This window comes from Apus apus, chromosome 6 (assembly GCF_020740795.1).
Source record: "Apus apus isolate bApuApu2 chromosome 6, bApuApu2.pri.cur, whole genome shotgun sequence".
NCBI lineage: Eukaryota > Metazoa > Chordata > Aves > Apodiformes > Apodidae > Apus > Apus apus.
Window position 1 is genome coordinate 17116742 of NC_067287.1, and position 17176 is coordinate 17133917.

A 17176-nucleotide genomic window follows, 5' to 3' on the forward strand; every position below is an offset into this window, starting at 1 on the left:
CGCCGCGGCTAGAGCGCCGCCTCTTACATCCGGTTGCCATGGCGCCCTCCCCAGCGTCCCCCTCCCGCCGGCGGGGCCCGCGCCCCCCGCCCCGGCCCGGGGACCCGCCGCAGCCCCACCGGCGAGCCGAGCCGGCCCGGGAGCGGCGGCACCACGCGGAGCGGCCGGCCCGCGGCGGGCCCTGCGCAGGGCCGGGGGGGCAGCGCCGCCCGCCGCCGCCGCGGCACGTGTCGGGCGGAGCGCTGTGGCGGGGCCGGGGCTCTGCGGGGCGGCGGCGGCGGCGGGCTCTGCTGCTCCGGCGGTGCGAGGTACGGGCAGGCGGGCGTGGAGGGAGGGCGGGCGGGCCGTGGCGCTCGGCGCTCCGCTGCCCCCGGGCTGCAGCAGCCCACGGGCCCCGTGGACACGCGTGGCGGGCGCCGCCGCCCGCAGAGCCCGGGCAGCCAACCTGGCCGCCCGCCCCGGCCCCGTGTGCGGGGCGCGGCGGGCCCTGGGCGCTCCGGCGCTGCCCGGTGCGGGTCACGGCACGGTGCGTGGCGTGGCGCGGTGCGGGGCGGTACGAGCCGGGCACAGCGTGGGGCACAGCGTGGGGCATGGCACGGCATGGCACGGCACGTCATGGCATAGCACGGCACGGCACGGGGCATGGGGTCCCACGCACCGCTCCGCACGGCTGCACGGCACGGAACGTGGTGCAGCGCATTCCCCGAGCCGGCCTTTATCCCTTCCCTCCTCCGGCTGTACGTGTGTCTGTCAGAGCTGCCTGTGGAGCTGTGTCTCCTTGTCGCTGTCCGGTCCTGGTACTTCATCCTGGAGTGGGTTTTGTTCCTGTATGTCTGTGTCTGTGTCTGTTGGCTCCGTCCCGTCTGGTGCCTCTGTGAAGGTGCTTCAGAAGTGAGTGGCTGTGATGGTTTATCCAGGCTAGTTCAGCAGGCCGTAGGAGTCATGGAAATTTAAGCTTTATAAAAGACATCTGTATTCTTTCTTTCAGCGTAGCCATATGGCAGGGATTCACACGTTAAACATCATGCTTGAAAACTTTGTGTTTACTGTCATATGTGTTGCCTTTTGATTCTGGTGTGTGTGTCCCTGTTCCTCTGCCCTGGCAGGGGAGAGGTAGGGGCTGTGCAGCCCACTCCCGTTCCCGTTTGAGGCTGTGACTGTCACAGCAGCATCCAAATGCTTTGGTGTAGGCAGCAGCACCCCTCCTGCTCCTCTCCTCCATGGATAGACTCATCAGTATGTCTTCCCAGGAAAATCTTCCCAGGCCTCTAATCCCTCTCGTTTTTAAGCTCTTCCTGTCTGTGTCTGTCAGCCAGAGTCTCTTCTCCTCCTCTATCCCCAAACCAGCTTTGCCCCTGTGGCTTTATCCCTATCTTAACATCCACTCCTTGTCTAGACACTCCAAGGCTTATTTATTTATTAGGCAAGAGCTGAGGAGATGAGTGCAGGGCCTGATGGCTGTCTCCACGCAGCCCCTTGCCCATGGGGCTGGAACAGCCTCCTGTAGCCCTCATGTCTCATCTGTATTGCAAAGGGACAGCCTGACTGCTTGCCTCTGCACCTCGAAGATGTGCCTGATGTGTTTTTCTCAGCATAACAGGAAAGCTCCTGCACTGGCCCTGGGAAGCAGCCTTTGGGGGTCAGAGGAAGCCCTGGTAGCAACATGTGGGAGATGCTGTAGCTGCCAGCAGCACAGAGGCATCCCTGCTTGCTTTCCTTCCGGGTTTGTTCAGCCTAGATGGTCAGCACAGGGCACAGTGATGTAGGTGAGCCAGTTCTGTTTTCTGATGTGCTTGTGGGGAGAGCAGGGTGGTGTGAGTGTGCACAGGTCGGCAGGCTGTGGAAAATTTCTGGCCTCCCTTCGAATCTGGCCTGCTGGCATGACTCTTCTATTACTGAAAATTACTTCTAGCGGGAATGCTGAATCACGTCCTGCCGATAACCAGGAGATACAGTAGGATGAAGGTATCATTCATGCAGATTTATTTACTGGTTTGTTTTTTTTTCTTCTTTTCTTCTTTAGTGTTACGTTCTTATGGCAGCCCAGGCAGTGATGCCAGCATGCTGGGCACTTCAGCATGATGCTCAGTAGCAGAATTCTCCCTGATATTCACTTTAAGTTTCTCTTTTAAATTTTAACACATTTCTTAGTCTCTTTGTTCAGTGCTGCCTGGATAAAAATTATCTTTAGTCGTGTTTTACACCCTTGAGATCTTTCCAGACTGCTGACTTGTCCCCTCCCCATCTTAGTCATCCCATATTGCACTAAACAAATTTAGCTCCTAACCTTTCCTTACAAATTAATCCCTCTGGCCTTCTGGCAGTTTTTTGTTGTTTTTCTCTGAACACCATTTGTTGTGGGTAACAGGCGAGATCCGAGTAAGTGTCCATCCAGCCTTTCTCCCATAGGTTGCACAGAGTAAGGGGCAAGTGGCCTCTAGTGGCCAGCCGTCAATTAATGCTCTGAAAGGGAGCACCAGTGCTTCCAGGCCTTGGGCAGTCCCTTCTCAAAATGTGCTAGGATCGGAGAATGTGCCTTCCATTCTTGCCCCTCTCTCGGCCCCGATGCAGCAGACTCCCCCTGCCCTGCCAGCTCAGGGTGCCCACGTGTGGCATCCTGCTTTCACAGGGTGTTGAGTGAGGGATCATTGGAAACCTCATGGGTACCTCACAGTCCCTCTGAAATTTCAAAGCAAGGACTCTCTACTGCTCGTGCAACCATCTTGCTTTCAGCAGTTCAGTCGTGTCAGTAGAGTGACACATTTTCAGCCTGTTTCAGAATACGCTGCTTTGGTGGATAAAGAAAGACTTAAGTGCTGGATCTTCCCTGCCTTTTAACTTCATTAGGCAGTCAGGCTGCAGTTTTAAACTCAGTGTAACATCTTGCAAAGCTGGAGCCAGCAGAGCTTGTTGCATCCAGCAGTTCTCCCAGCTGTGGGTTTCTTCCTGCCTGGAGCACGAGTGCCCCTGTGAGCCCCTGCCTAGCTCCAGACAAACCTGAGCTTGACCTGAAACAAAGCACATTGTTTCACAACATTGCTCATAGTTTGCAGTTTCCTTTGGAGGCCCCACATTAGTGGCACAGAGATGAAGCTGAGCATTAGTATTGTTTTTGTCAAATTACCTTTACTGTTCTGCTAGTTTTTAGGGATTCTGTCACTAAAGGAGCTGCTGTCCAAAGTTCTGTCATAATTTTATTCCCTGAAGTAGTAGTGCTTGCAACACATCTTTGCAGGCAGTCTGTAGCTGCTGATGTTCCTTATAAATACCCAATCCTTTTTCCAACAGTCATGATGCTGTGGCCCTGCAGGACTGCAGAGTCTGGTTCCTCCTCCAGCTCTTCCCACTGGAATAAAGCATTCCCTGCCTTCAGTTTCAAATGTGCTACCATTTGCTTTCATGGAATCATACCCTTTTCTTGAGTTAAACCTGAGAGGAAATAAAATACATGTATTATTCTTTTCTCTATCATGTGTCCAACTAAAAAGCAGCTCAGTCTCTGCTTACAGATGATTTCCAGACCTTTCTGCTTTTTTCTGCATGCTCTCTTGGAACACTTTTGGGCTATCTTTCTTGGAAAACAGAGTGTGAAGTCAAAGCTTACAGCTTAAGATCTACTGAGTGGATTGGGTATTTTCATTCCTTTTTTTCTGTCCTGCTCCTTGTGGCCTGGACTCTGCATTTGTTTTTTAGGCATCTCTTTTGGCAGTCACTGAAGGGTCCAATTATGCATCTGAGGAGTTTATTCCACTAAGTTTTGTCTTGTTCCTGGTAATTAGGAATGTGGACCAAGGTAGCATCCTTCATCAGTGGTCAGAGTAGCTCCTCTAGAACTTCCCTTACAGATGGCCCTAGAATTTTTGTTTGGAATAGGCTAATTATTTTATTTTAATAAGTTCTTCAGGTAGGTAGAGTAGGCAGAAACTGTAGTAGCATCTTCTGGAGATCTTCAAAGGTAGGAGGAAGGATGATGAAGTGGCCTTACTGGTGTCACCTTTACACCACCTGTTTTAGTGTTTTAGTGGCCTGTCTTGATCAGTGGCCCATACTAGGGTACTTCAAATGAGACAGTGAGAAGATCACCAGAATATAACCTATAATACTTCTTCCAAAGCTTTCATAGCTGGAGAATAGCTTGTTCTGAAAGATGGGTTTAACTTCTTTTAATTGTCTTTGTCATAAATATGACAACTTGTTACCTAGAGAGATGGCCAGGCTATCCTCTGACTTTGCAGTTTTGTTCCTGTTTGATGACATCACTGAAAAGTGTTTTCTTTTGCCATTTAATTAATTTGTATTCTACCCTCGTAGTTTTAACAAATGTCCCTTTTTTGTGCTATGAGATGAGAACACTGCTTATCCCTTTGTCCAAAGCACTGTGCCTGTGCTTACATCTTCTCTCCTTCTCTATATGAGCTCACAAGAGTTTTTAGAGGTCGGTACCTTCCCAGTGCCAGTCTATGTGCCATCTCCAACTCTTCCCAAGGTTCAGTCCATGCTGAGCCCAGCCTGCAGCTGTTTCTATGTTAGTCTCCATCCCACTTCTTGTCAACCATGGCACCTCATTGCATTCTTCACTTGCAGGTGCATATTGAGCAGAGTGCTCCCTTGGGCTGTCCCGAGGGTCTTCTGTCTCCCTCAGCCACACCAGTGCAGACAGGCCACAGATCTGCAGTTTGAAGGTTGGCCTCTTTTCCCATGACATGTATTGTTTTGTGTGTGCTGTTTGAATGCTGAACTGTTTGTTGTCGTGCCACCTCTCTGGCCTGCACAGATCTCTCTGAGGTTCCTTCTGGAGGTTTTGGGATCAGTCAGTCCATTTAAAGCTGGGTGGCACAGAACCACTCTGCTGCCTGCTCCTGGCATGCTCTCCCAGCACCTGACCTTTCCAACTTTACCTTTCCCTGTCTGTCAGTCGTGCCCTGGCTTTGCACAGATGTGCTGGTGGAGAGGTGGCTGAGCAGGAACCTTTTCCATCTCTTGCACAGCCTGTGCAGGAGCTTTGTGTAGCTGCTGCCTTGGTCAGCCCCTGCAGCCTCCACACAGCAGGTCATTTGGAGGAGGACAGAGTCCCACCTGCCCTGTTGGAGCTAGTGCACAAAGCAGGGTGGGCTGGACCATTCTTGCCCCCTCGCTGTGCTGTGCCAGGGGACAAGCCTGTCCCTAGAGATGCTGGGGAGGTTTCCTGAGGGCTGGTGAGGTGACCTCTGGGTAAGGAGCCAGGGGGGTTGAGAGCAGTGACCAGCAGTCTCCCACGACATTCCCTTGTCCTGCCCTCTCTCCACAGGTTATGCCACTCTCCAGGTTTGCTGGGTGCCTGCCGGTGAAAGAGAAGGGTTGATATTTTGCCCAGGCCCCTAGGTCCTGAACCAAAATGGCAGCTGGAGAGTCCCCTCCCGTAGGAGATGTCTTCATCGACCTGCAGCAGGTGAGGAGGGAATCCAGGAGGAGCGGGGCCGTCTCTTCCAGAGGCACCGTGCTCCTTCCAGGCTGAGTACAGGATCTGTGTCCTGACAGCCTGCTGCAGTAGGACACATGGGACAGGACTGTGCAAAGGCTGCCCACCAGCCCATATCCACCCTCCAGCAGACAGCAAACTGTGGTCCTGAATAGGCCAGAGGTTGCTCTGTGGGACCTCTGTACCTACGCTGTTGGGTGGGGTAGGCAAGGGGGAGCTGGGCAGCTTGCAATTAGACTCTGCCCTTTTAGGATGGGCTTGGGACACTAAGGTGAGAGGAGAACCAGTCTCCCCTACAGATACAAAGCTGCTCTTCCATCACCTAGCCTGGTCGTAGCAGGGTGGGAGCTCCAGCAGCTTTGCTGGGGTGCAGCTGGGGGGTGCAGGGAGAGGCACAAGTCTGCTAAAGCTGCCTTGCTCTCTCTTTCCACCCAGCACAGGCAGATTTGTCACAGTTGGGCCTCCGCCTGTTTCCATGGAAACATGGGAGTCCACAACAGCTCCATGCTGGCATTTCAGCTATATTGACAGGAAATTTTACCAGCTGCAGCTGCTCAGAAGGCAGAAAGGACTGGAATCACCTGATGATGCTCTTCTTGGAGCATCTTCAGCAGCAAAAGGCAAGGAAGCACCCATAGCCTGAAATGGGAGGAAAATGGGCAGAAAAAGCCTGAAGAAGGCATACCAAAGAGGAATGGGGAGCCCCTAGGAGTGCAAAGGAGAGGTGGGAAGGCACGGGGTGGTCACTAACTCAAGGGCAGCTCATCAGAGTAGGGATGCTGTTTCCCAGAGGAAAGCACAGAGAAGGTCTAAGAGAGAGAAGGATGGCAGACAGGGTAAAGGAAAGACCAGAGGGCAGCAGTTAGATGTGAGGAGAGAGGAATTCCAGATAAATAAAAGCTACATGTCTGTGCTGGTAGGAAAGGCAGGCACTGACATAGTCCCTTGATACCTGCCACTCAAGGGAGGTGTGCAGGACAGGTAAGGTATCTCTGCAGATTGTGACTTGGAGGCTGTTGGCTCTTGATTTTGAGCAGGGCTGTGCCTCTAAGTGAGTAATCTCTGCCTCAGCCCCGTTGTGTGGAGCCTGTTGCTCCTCAGAAAGACCAACACCATCTGCAGGGCGGGAGGATCCAGAGGGCTGTAGGGGTTTGCAGTGTTTGATTCTTGTCTGGCGATTTCTGTGCAGGACAGAGATCATGCAGAGAAAGCCTCTCCTGGTGCCGAGGACGATGAGGACTTGGATAAGACTTTGTCAATCGAGAGATTTGGGGACCTGATAAGCAAGTCAGCATCAAGCAATCTGGAGAAGCAAAGACGCAGCTACAGTGAGAGAGATTTTGAATGTATGTAGGTTTGAACCATCTACCTACTTCTACCCTCACCACCAACCCTCAGTCAGGCCCACATACTCTGCAGCCTTGTGCTGGAACCCTGCAGATCGTGTTAGCCTGCTATTCACTTTCCCCCTTCAGAGTGTTCCCAAAGTGCTACATGCACCCATTTTAGCACCAGTGCCCACAGTCTCTTCCCAGTCTGTTCCTTGTTTTCTCCATCCCTGCAGGCATAGCTACTGCCCAGCCCATGTGGCAGCCCAGCTCAGCCTGGGGCATTTGCTCACCTCCTCACCCAGCATGCAGGGCCTCTGTAGCCACTCCCCCACATTGAAATTTCCAGTTCAAAACTGGTTTTATTCCATATGGCTGCAAAGAAACATCCAAATATGGCCAGAAGCCAGGCTGTCCTCCCCAGTCTGAAAGCAGATGGCTCCAGTCAGACATGCCTGTATATTTCTAAATAGCAACCATGAAACCATCAGAACCGTTTATCTGCTCAAAGAAAGGAGAGCAAAAATAGAAATGGTGTGTGAATTTAAAATGTTGCAGCTGTCTCACCTGTACTCCTCTAATCAGTATATTTATTCTTTTAACTGCCCGCCCTTGACAAAGGCAACCAGTCCAAACTCACTTTGGTTGTAAAATAAGAGTGCACCCACAAGAGTGGCCATAGCTATTGCCTGGTGTCAGTGGGTTGCATTAGCTTGTAGAAACAGCAGTGAAACACAGGAAGAAGATGTGCCTGGCCAGCAGCCTGCTTGTGTGGTGGACGAGTAGCAATGGTTGGGAGAGTTTCCCACCGTCTGGCTCTCCACAGTCTGATACTGCTTATTTTCCAGCTTAGCTTTGATGGGATAAAACCTTGGGAACATTTTGTTCCAAGTACGTCACCAGGCTGTTTTCTGCTTGGCCACTCATTTCCAATGACTGTTGTAAAAGTTTGCTGGTAAAAGTTTATTGCTGTAGTGCACCCCAGCTGCTACGTTCGGCTCGTGTCATTTCTCTACAGAGGCTCCATTCAAATAGCACTTTCCACCTTGGCACACAGTCACTCACGCACATGGCTGCAAGGTGCTAATAGCTTTGCTGTGGGTTGAATACCTGTCCTGCACTAGTAGGACTTACCTGCTCAGAAGCTCTGCCTGTGTGCACAGGTGTGGGGGTTGGCTTGGAGGATTTGGACAATCTGCTTGAGCATGCATGGCAGAAGCTTCTTTGAAAAACTGACTAGAGATTTGTACTGTTTGGGGTTTTTTTGTCTTATTAATAGGAGAGTCCTTTTTTATTTGTCAGAATCAAGCTTGTTTCCCTCTGAGCACCTGATATATTCCTGTTACCCAGGACTATGTCAGCCCTGGTTATCAGAAGTTTTATGCAGTTTGCATTCATAAAGCTGAAATATCTGGTTAGGTCATTGGACTTTGAAAGATAACATGAGCTTGTAGAAGTGAATGCTCTCTGGGTTTAGAAAGGCTTCTGCCCCATTCAAAGACAGGAATTCCTAATATGTAGGCTCTTCCTTCTGGGCTCCCTATCCAAACTACTTTTTTTTGTATCTCTTTTATTAAGTTCACTCAGAAGTTTAATCAAATGTCTAGGACACTGGTTTGGCAAAAACTTTCCATACAGACAGGCACAACAAAGAAGGGAGCAGGGAAGGAGGGCAGAGGCTGGTCACACAGGAGTTGCAGGAGGACAGGGAATAAAAAGAGGGAAGCATGAAGCCTGTTGTGTTTGGGACAAGTATGTTTTTCCCACGTCCAGACCACTTCTGTGGAGACATGTTTAGTTGGCAGGAGGGCTGAGTGCAGGGGTGAAGAGCAATGCTCTCCTCTTCTGTGCCAGAGCAGCCACTTACCATCACTGCCCTTCCTTGCAGCCCAAGGCTTTGATTTTCTGCTGATCCAAAATGCAAATGTTTCTGTCTTGGGCTGTGTGGACAAGGTGAAAGGGAAAGATGGGCTGTGTCCTTACCAGAAGCTTTGTGCTGTAGAAGGAGCAATGTGTGTACAGTTGGGACCTTCCTTTCTTCTTACATTAAAAACTCATGCCTGGGCTAACTGTGGCATGCAGAGCAGTGCTACGGAAGTGCAGCAGCAGGACAGGAGGGTCTTTCTGCCCAAACCTGTGAGTGAAAAAGGGTACATCTAGTTAAGTCAAAGAAAATAACACTTTGAGGGAAAAAGTGTTTGTAAAAAGCCCAAACTCTTTCCAATTTGTAGATGTCTGACCATTCCAAATCTCCTCTAATCTTGCCACAAGCCTCTCCTACTGAACCAGAGGGGTGTGTGAAATATCTCTGCTGTTCCCAAGGGGGGAAACAAGGGAGAAAAGACTTGAGAAACCAAAGGAAAGGAAACATGACAGCAGAACAATTAACCTGCCTGGCTCTCCCAGGGAGATGGCTACAGCTTCCATTGAAAATGTCCTTTGAAGGTAGTTTTCACTATAAACAGATTTTGATGCCATGTCACAGGAAAGCTGGGAAGGAGCCAAGTCAAAACAGGCTGGAAACAATTCCTCAGGAAGAGCTGCTGAGCAAAGCCCCCTTGCAAAGTGCCTGGTGCCCCTGTGGTTTCAGCTGCTCCGGGTGCAGCCCCAGGATCTGTGCATCCTGCAGACTGTTCTATGGGAGGCTTTGTGCCTGCAGATAGCTCTGGCAGAAATGGCTTTCCTCTCTCTTGTGGGGAGATGCTGAGCTTACCCTATTCCCTGCCTGGTGCATTATCGTTGTTTTTCAGTGAAGTCTCAGAAATGTCATTAATTTATTTCCACTCTGTAATTCCCACAACACCCAGGTCAAGCCTGTATGAATTTCTCATTGTAGATTAGTTTAAAGAAAAGTCCTTCTGCCCTGATTTTTACCCTGGTTTTTAAAAGACAACCTTCTAATTGAACCTGCATTTCAGAGCCTGGTAGAAACAAGCCCTCACAGTACCTGGGATGCTAACTTAGGTGGCATCTGCACTAAAAAGCTTGGTCTGTGGTTCCTGCGGGTACGCAGGAGGGACTTTCTGTCAAAGCCTGAGGGATAAAGAAGGCACATCTATTTAATTTGAAGAGTACTATGCAGGAAATAAATGTTTGTAGAGGACCCAAATCATGCTTGTTTGAGAATGTGTGAAATGTTTCTCATGTTTAGGAAGGGGTAGTGCCTCTGGCAGGCCATCACAGCTCTGTGTAGCCTTGCGAATGGCTTTGGCAGCACTGAGGAAGCAGATCTGCCTTCCCCAGGGCAGTGAAGCTACATTGGGGTGATTTGGCACTGCATGGGGGCTGCCTCCCCAGCCACCCCAGGCTGGACGTAGCCTGCCACATCACTGACAGAGCTTTGCTATGTCCCTGCGGGCTGGTGGCTCTCCATGCCCTTCCTGGCCCTTGATCTTCAGACCATGCTGTTTCCTGGAGGGGCGCCTGGCAGGTTCCTCCCAGCCTCTTCCTGCCCCTGACTGTCTTTTTCTCTCTCAGTCCACCGCCAAACCTCGCACCACATCCATCATCTCCTTTCCACTCACCTCCCTTCTGCCCTCAAGTTCCAAAAGAAGCCCCCCCGCACCAGCAGGAGGAAAAAAAGGAGGAGGAAAAAGAAGAAAACCTCGGTACCTCCTTCAGAGGTCACCCCCACCATCCAGGAAGAGGACGAGGAGGGGGAAGAAGAGGAGGAAGAAGAGGAAGAAGAAGAGGAAGAAGGAGAATCTGAAGCAGAGGAGGCCCAGGTGAAAGAGATCTCTGCAGAGTCTGAGAGTGAAGCTCGTGGGAAGGACACGTCCCCTAAGCTGGAGCCCACAAGCAAACCAAAGGCAAGACTGGGGCATCCCTACCCGGATGGGGCTCAGAGACTGGGGGGAAGTGGAGGGAGTGTTGATGCTGGGAGGGTGCCAGGGTGCATGGTCAAGAGAGTGTGCTGCTCAGTGGGAAGAGGTTGTAGTTGTGAAATATTGTGGGAAGAGTGGTTTTGTCCCTGCCTGGCAGAGATGGGCACTGGAGAACAGCGACAGATAAGCCATTGCTTGGAGTAGATGCTGGGGAGTGTGCATGACCATTTTGGAGGTGTAAGACCCGTGGGAGAAGATCAATGTGGCTGTTAGGGTGCATAGTGTGTATGGGGCACTAATATGGCTCGTCCCAGGGTACAAGGCATGTGGGAGAAGTTGGTGTGACCCATTCTAGGAGGTGGGGACACGGGGAGAATCTGCATGCCAGGGACTGGGGCCAAGGCTGCCTGTCCTGGCTCTCGCTGTCAGGACTGTCTTCTCTTCAGTTCACCATCGGCAGCGATGAGGAGGAGTCCGGCAGCACTCTGGCCCCTGCGCAGTTCCACGTGGAGGAGGAGAGTGGCATCCTGTCCCCCGTGCCACACTTCACCGACCAGCTGCAGGACAAGGGCCTTGCCTCCCTCCGCAGGTAGGCAAGTGGTGCTGAGCTGCCTGCTGCTCTCCTGGGCTTGGGGTGGCCGCATAGACCTTGTCCCCAGGGGTAATGGCTGTGCCCAGCCTGAGCTTGTGCTAAGGCAGAAGGGACATGGGGCCTGGAGGGAGAGCAGCTGAGAGCAACACGCTGCTCTCTGGTGGTATAGTCACTCCCTGGGACTCCTGTGACCTCCCTTGGGTCTGTGGGATCCCTAGGGTGCAGGTTTGCGGCACTGGGCTGCACAGCTGGAATTCCCTTTCTCTCAGCTAACTTGTGTTGTCATGCTGACCTGCAGGCTGGGAAGCCCCAGGAGGCTCAGCTGAGTCAGGGGACCATGAGGTTATTGACTCAGAGGTGGGTCCCCAACACTGGCTGCAAACTAATCCCACTCCATGGTGCGGAATGGGAGGAGCAGAAGGGGCAACCTTTAGGTTTTGGGATAGGTGACTCCTGGCTCTGCTCCTTCTCAGGGACTTGTTGGTCAGGGCTGGGTTGAGAGACCTCAGCTCCTGACGGGCCAGTGCCCATCCTCATTCACATCATTTGCTACCATCCATCTGTTTGGTTCCTACAGCCCCCCTGGGCCTCGGGAACGTCTGTCTCGTGGGTGGGAGAAGCGCAAGCCCTGGGGCCAGGTGACAAGTGGACAACGGGTTACCTATGACTTGAAGGAGAGGATGTGCATTGGCAGCATGACCACGCTGGAAAGCGCGGCGTACCAGCGCGTCCCCACGGACGAGGCCGAGGCCCAGATGCTGGCATCTGCTGACTTGGATGGCATGAAAAGTGAGGCTTTGTGACATTATCTGCATTACTAGTGTGCATGTCCCTTGCTTCACCCTGCTTTGCTCTCTTCCCTAGCAGCTCCAGGCATGGTCTTCAGCCTGCCGCAGGACATGATCCTCAGCTCCCTGTTCCCCAGTCTCTACTTTTCCAGCCTTGGCTCCTCTCTGTGAGCTTTGCAGTGTCCATGGGGCTGGTCCTCATGTTTCCAGCACCTTTACTCACACCTGCCCCATGAATGCTTGCTCCTCCACCTGCCGCACTGCTGTCTCCAGTTCAGGGCTCCCTGCATTCTCTGAGACCCAGCTCTCTCCTCTCCTGACACACTTTCCCAGCAATTAGCCCTCGGTGTGACATGCCAGCTCTGGCATTGCAGAAAAGCTGAGGTGAGGAGCCTCCCCTCTCCTCTGCTCCACTGGTGGAGAGGCAGCTCTCCCCTCCGGAGCGCCTCGGAGGGGGACTGCCCGTGTGCGTGGCGCAAGGGCAGAGACGTCATGGAAATGCACGCTCCGGGCCTGAGGACATGGAGAATTCAATAGGTCGCTCTGCAGGCTGGAGAGGGAGGGAGAGACCAGAGGGGAGTGAGGGAGAGAAGCAGTGCTGCACACACAGCCTGGCTGTCCCCAGGCCACGGGCGCCGTGTCCCTGGGCAGCTGGCACAAGACCCCGCGGCAGAGCGAGGATCCTGCTCCCGCCAGCCGGTGGGGCAGCCCCCCACGGAAGCATCCCCGGGTGGAGCCAGCTTTTCCAGGACCTCTTCAGTCCCCAGGGGCTGCTGCAGCCGGCAGCTTCATGCCCCGTGAGGAGGGGAGCAGGGCACTGGGGCTGGCCCCAGGGCTGCGGTGAAGCCCCGCAAGGGGCAGCTTGCTTTCCACACATCAGCCTGGTTACCCCGGCCCCTCCTCTGAAGATGAGTGGCTCGTGGCGCCTGACCCCTGACCTTCGCAAGGACAGTGTGACAGCCCTTCGGGAGAGAGAGGAGGCAGCGAAGGAATCAGAAGGGGGCGGCAGCCCGGAGGTAGCGATAAACACCTGCATTCACAACTCACTCAGCTATGAAGACTTTGAATTTGCCTTCAATTTTGAAGACTATGATTTATGGGAGGCCATCAGAAGCCATCTGGGCTACCCAGATGGGGAGCCCACCTGTAAGTACCCGAGTAGTGACCCCCACGGTTTCATAGAGCAGAACCCCAGCTAAAGTGCGTATCCCTCATGCTGTGTTTGCTGTCTGCACTCTCTCTGTGTCAGGTTGCTCTCCTGCTTTAGTGGCGGTACTGTCTGCCCCACTGTGTGCCTGGGGACACCAGAGGAGCTGTCTGGTGTCTGTCCATCTGTCCAAGGTCTTTGTACAGATCTTTGTTGTAGTGTTGAGGTGCTTCCCTTTATGTGTCTCACTTGAGCAGTTCTGGAGGCAGCTGCATCTTGCTGTTTGTGCTTATTAGGATGTGGCTCATGCCATGGGCAGAGAAAAAGCAGCTGCTCCGAGGTGTGTATAAGGACAGAGACGTTTCCTCTTCCATCTGTGTCACAAGGTGACAGCGTGCTGCTGGTCTGTTGGCTGGAATTTGAGCTGAGCTGTGGGCCCGACGGCAGCAGTGGGTATCAGGTTCTGGGCTCTGCACTGTAGCCTAATGCCTGGAGGAAAAAATAACCTAGTCCCTGTGTCTGTAGGCTGGAGCACGGCTGTGAAACTAGCTAATGGCAGGCTGGCTGGGGTTCTTGGAAAGAGAAAAAGAAGAGGGAGGAATCAAGAGTGGGTAAAGCAGGGAAGGAGGGAACAGGGATCCCAAGAGCAAAGATCATCTTTCTGTTCTTGCCATCTGTTTCTATACCCATGCATCTCCTGAGCTGGGTCTCTGGGCCATCCTGGGGACTGCACGGAAACTGGAGCCTCCCTCCTGCCTCACATGAAGGGTCCTTCCTTGGCAGGTGGGGGTAACCCATGGGCAAAGGATGGTTTTGCTTGTCACTTTGGGAATGACATTCTCATACCCATAGCTCTGTGATAGCTGTCTAAATGTGCTCATCCACATCATGGTCTAATTTTTCAAGGGATTTTAGGAGTGCACATGAGAGTGTGGTATGGCCCACTTACTGGCTTTGCATGCAGGAGTGGTGGAGCAGAGTGTTTGCAGCAGGGACTCAGGGTGCCTTTGTTCAGTTTCTGGCTCTACTACAGCCTCTCTGTGTGATCTCAGGCAAAACACTTAACATCCCCTGCCTCCTGGTCTCAGCATCACATTCGCTTTCTCAGCTGGCCCATCTTTACAAGCCTTCAGGGAAGAAATGTCTGTCTGTGTGCTTCTGCAGGGACCAGCAAGTGGGGATTTGCTTCTGGCTGGATCTGCTACTTTTTACTGTGAATTGATGGACGGTCTAATTGCAGCAAAGTTCAAAATAGAAACCTGGAACAAATTGGCTCCATCAGCTGTCCCAAGCTGAGCAAACTGTACATTAAAAGTGTCAGAAATTGCCCCAGATTCACCCAGGAAAAGACGGCTATTTGGAAGGTAGAAGGGACAGGTCACTTCTGCAGGGTGTGACATGCACCACTTGTAAAGCAAGGAAATTTGACTTGCTAGCAGTTAACATGTTAATTCATTGCTACAGCTAATAGTGCAGGTGCTTGAAATAGGCAGTGTGGTACAGTCAACTCTTAACTACAATGAATCTATACTGTGGATTGTCCCTACAGGAAGATGGTGGAGACAGAGATGGCAGGGACACCAGAGTCAGTTCTGTGCAGAGCCAGCTCACATCCAGCCTGTGCCACTTGCTCAGCTATTTACTCCATGGCAATACCTCTTTCAGGACCAATTCAGATCCAGAGGAAATCAATAGCTTTTGAGGAGAGTAGAGTCCCTGTTGGACCCAAGCTGGTTTCCTTGCTCTCTGTTTAGTGTTGAGAGCATGGAGAGTGCTGTGCAGGGACACCTGGATGACAGCAGGGATGAACTGGGGTCCAGCTGTCCCTATCACAATGACTTCAGCATGAACCAGGAGAAATGGGTTCTGGGCAGGGCAGTAGATTTTTCCAGAAGCCAGCACAGGGCTGTGACTTATTGTGTAGTTTTCATAGAATCATAGAATCACTTAGGTTGAAAGAGATCTTTCAGATCATCAAGTCCAACCCTTAACTGTACTCTACCATGGTCAGCCCTAAACTATATCCTCAAGCACCACATCTGTATGACTTTTAAACACATCTAGGAATGGTGACTCAACCACCTCTCTGGGCAGCCTGTTCCAATGCCTAACAACCCCTTCAGTGAATTTTTTTTTCCTAATGTCCAGCATAAACCTGGTGTAGCTTTAGGCCATTCCCTCTTGTCCTGTCACTATTTACTTATGAGAAGAGACCAGCACCTACATCCCTACAATGTCCTTTCAAGTAGTTGTAGAGAGTGATAAGGTCTCATCTCAGCCTCCTTTCCTTTAGACTAAACATCCCCAGTTCCCTCAGCCTGTCTTCATGTGACTTGTTCTCTAGGCCTTTCACCAGCCCAGTTGCTGTTCTCTGCACCCATTCCTGCACCTCAATGTCTTTCTTGTATTAAGGTGCCCAAAACTGCACACAGTACTCGAGGTGGGGCCTCGCAAATGCAGAGTACAGGGGGACAATCACTTCCCTAGACCTGCTTGCAACACTATTTCTAATAGAAGCCAGGATGCCATTGGCCTTCTTGGCCACCTGGGCACACTGCTGACTCATATTCAGCCACTTGCCAATTTTATTTATATTTGTTTAGTCTTAATTTTAGATATTCCAAGTGATAGGGTTTCAGTCTCTTTTTTTCTTGCTGTAACTTATCCACTGGGATATGTGGGAAGTGTGCACCATCCCTGTGATGCCAGGCTAGCAAGTTGCTTTCTACTATTGATACAACTACTCCAATACCTCTTTCTGGGCTTCCTGCTTGTGGACAGAGGGCAATGAAAGGAGAGAAGCAGGAGCTAACATATGAATCGAAGTCAATCACCTGCTAGTTGGTCTGACTAGCATAAGCACTCTGAGGGAAGACTTTAACCAGTGCAAAGTCATATTTGTAATATTCAGATTTAAGCTGGCAGAAGAGGAACTTGGTCATCCCAAGAAATCTGATGGATGGAAGCCAACGTGGCAAGAAGATCTGGAGGAAACTGTAGGAGATACTGTGTGGGAGGGTGACATGTAGTGGAACCACCATAGGAAGCACATTGTCTCCTCAGACATTGTTACTGTCTCATGCTCTGTTTTTAGGGAGCACAGGAGAGGAGGTACAGGAAGAGCTGTGCTCTGCTACTTCATCTCATCTTGGGTGGTTTGGCTTTAAGCAAGAAGAGAGCTATGCCCTGGGCACATTACGCTTTGGTCTCAGTCAAAGATCCTGTCCTTAGTAAGGACCCCAGACTTAAGTTGTCCCTTGAGTTTGACTTTGATTTGGGGGAAGCACCAATCTGCAGGACACAGAAAGGCTCTTTGTAGAGCAGTCTGGAGCACATCAACTGGGCTCTGCATGGGACTCCCAAAGCCAGTGGCATCTTCCATAAGCTCATGTGTCCACCCTGCTTCTATGAGTTATCTCCCCCAGCTGGCATCTTGGTGGCCATGAGCACTGCCAAGGGAAAGCAGCAAAGGGAATCACTCCTTTCTTCTGTAGGGCTCTGGAGGTATGCCTTCAGAAGCTTGCTCTGAGCCTGCAGCACTCCAGCTCCTGTCCTTGTCAGCAAGTGTGGGAGTCACTGAAGATGCTGGCAGGAAACTTGGCTCCTGTTGTTTAATCTCTCCTCCAGCCATTTGGTGGCTGAGGCTGAATGCCTGTGTGCAGTTTCTAGGGCTGTTGCTGCAGAGCACAGGATGGCAGATGGGCACCACCACGCAGGGAGGCTTGCTGTGCTCTGGATGAGCTCTCTGTCTTGCTGGGCAGAGCATCCTCTCACCCTGTTCTTCTGGGCACACGGTGAGAATGAGTCCCAGGGTGCATGGGAAAATCAGAAGCTGCAGGGATTGGAACCAAGGTGCCATATACTAAGATCATCTGCCTGGTGACCTGTTTGTTTAGGCATGAATGCACACCAAGTGCAATGAAGTGGCTGCTGTGCATGCCGGAATTGAAAGATCCATGCAAAAGTAAGAGGAAGCTCCATGTTTGTAGCAGTGGACAGCTGTTGGCTCCTATCGATGTTGCAGTGCAGTAAGTGGAGC

The 17176-nt window shown here is 51.8% G+C and overlaps 1 protein-coding gene across 4 annotated transcripts in view; it reads left to right on the forward strand.

Annotated features, from left to right (window-relative positions):
- The first annotated feature begins 273 nt into the window (after positions 1-273).
- SLC4A3 (solute carrier family 4 member 3) overlaps positions 274-17176 on the forward strand; it is a 34688-nt gene continuing 17785 nt past the window's right edge. For 3 of the 4 annotated variants that reach the window (XM_051623573.1, XM_051623574.1, XM_051623575.1), the window contains exons 1-6: positions 274-308; positions 5288-5428; positions 6648-6804; positions 10264-10595; positions 11057-11199; positions 11780-11991. In XM_051623573.1, coding sequence (XP_051479533.1) covers positions 5375-5428; positions 6648-6804; positions 10264-10595; positions 11057-11199; positions 11780-11991 — 898 coding nt within the window. In that variant the 5' untranslated portion in view covers positions 274-308; positions 5288-5374. Of the gene's footprint in view, positions 309-5287; positions 5429-6647; positions 6805-10263; positions 10596-11056; positions 11200-11779; positions 11992-12750; positions 13137-17176 lie in introns of those variants that run through there. The other variant, XM_051623576.1, reaches the window with a different exon arrangement.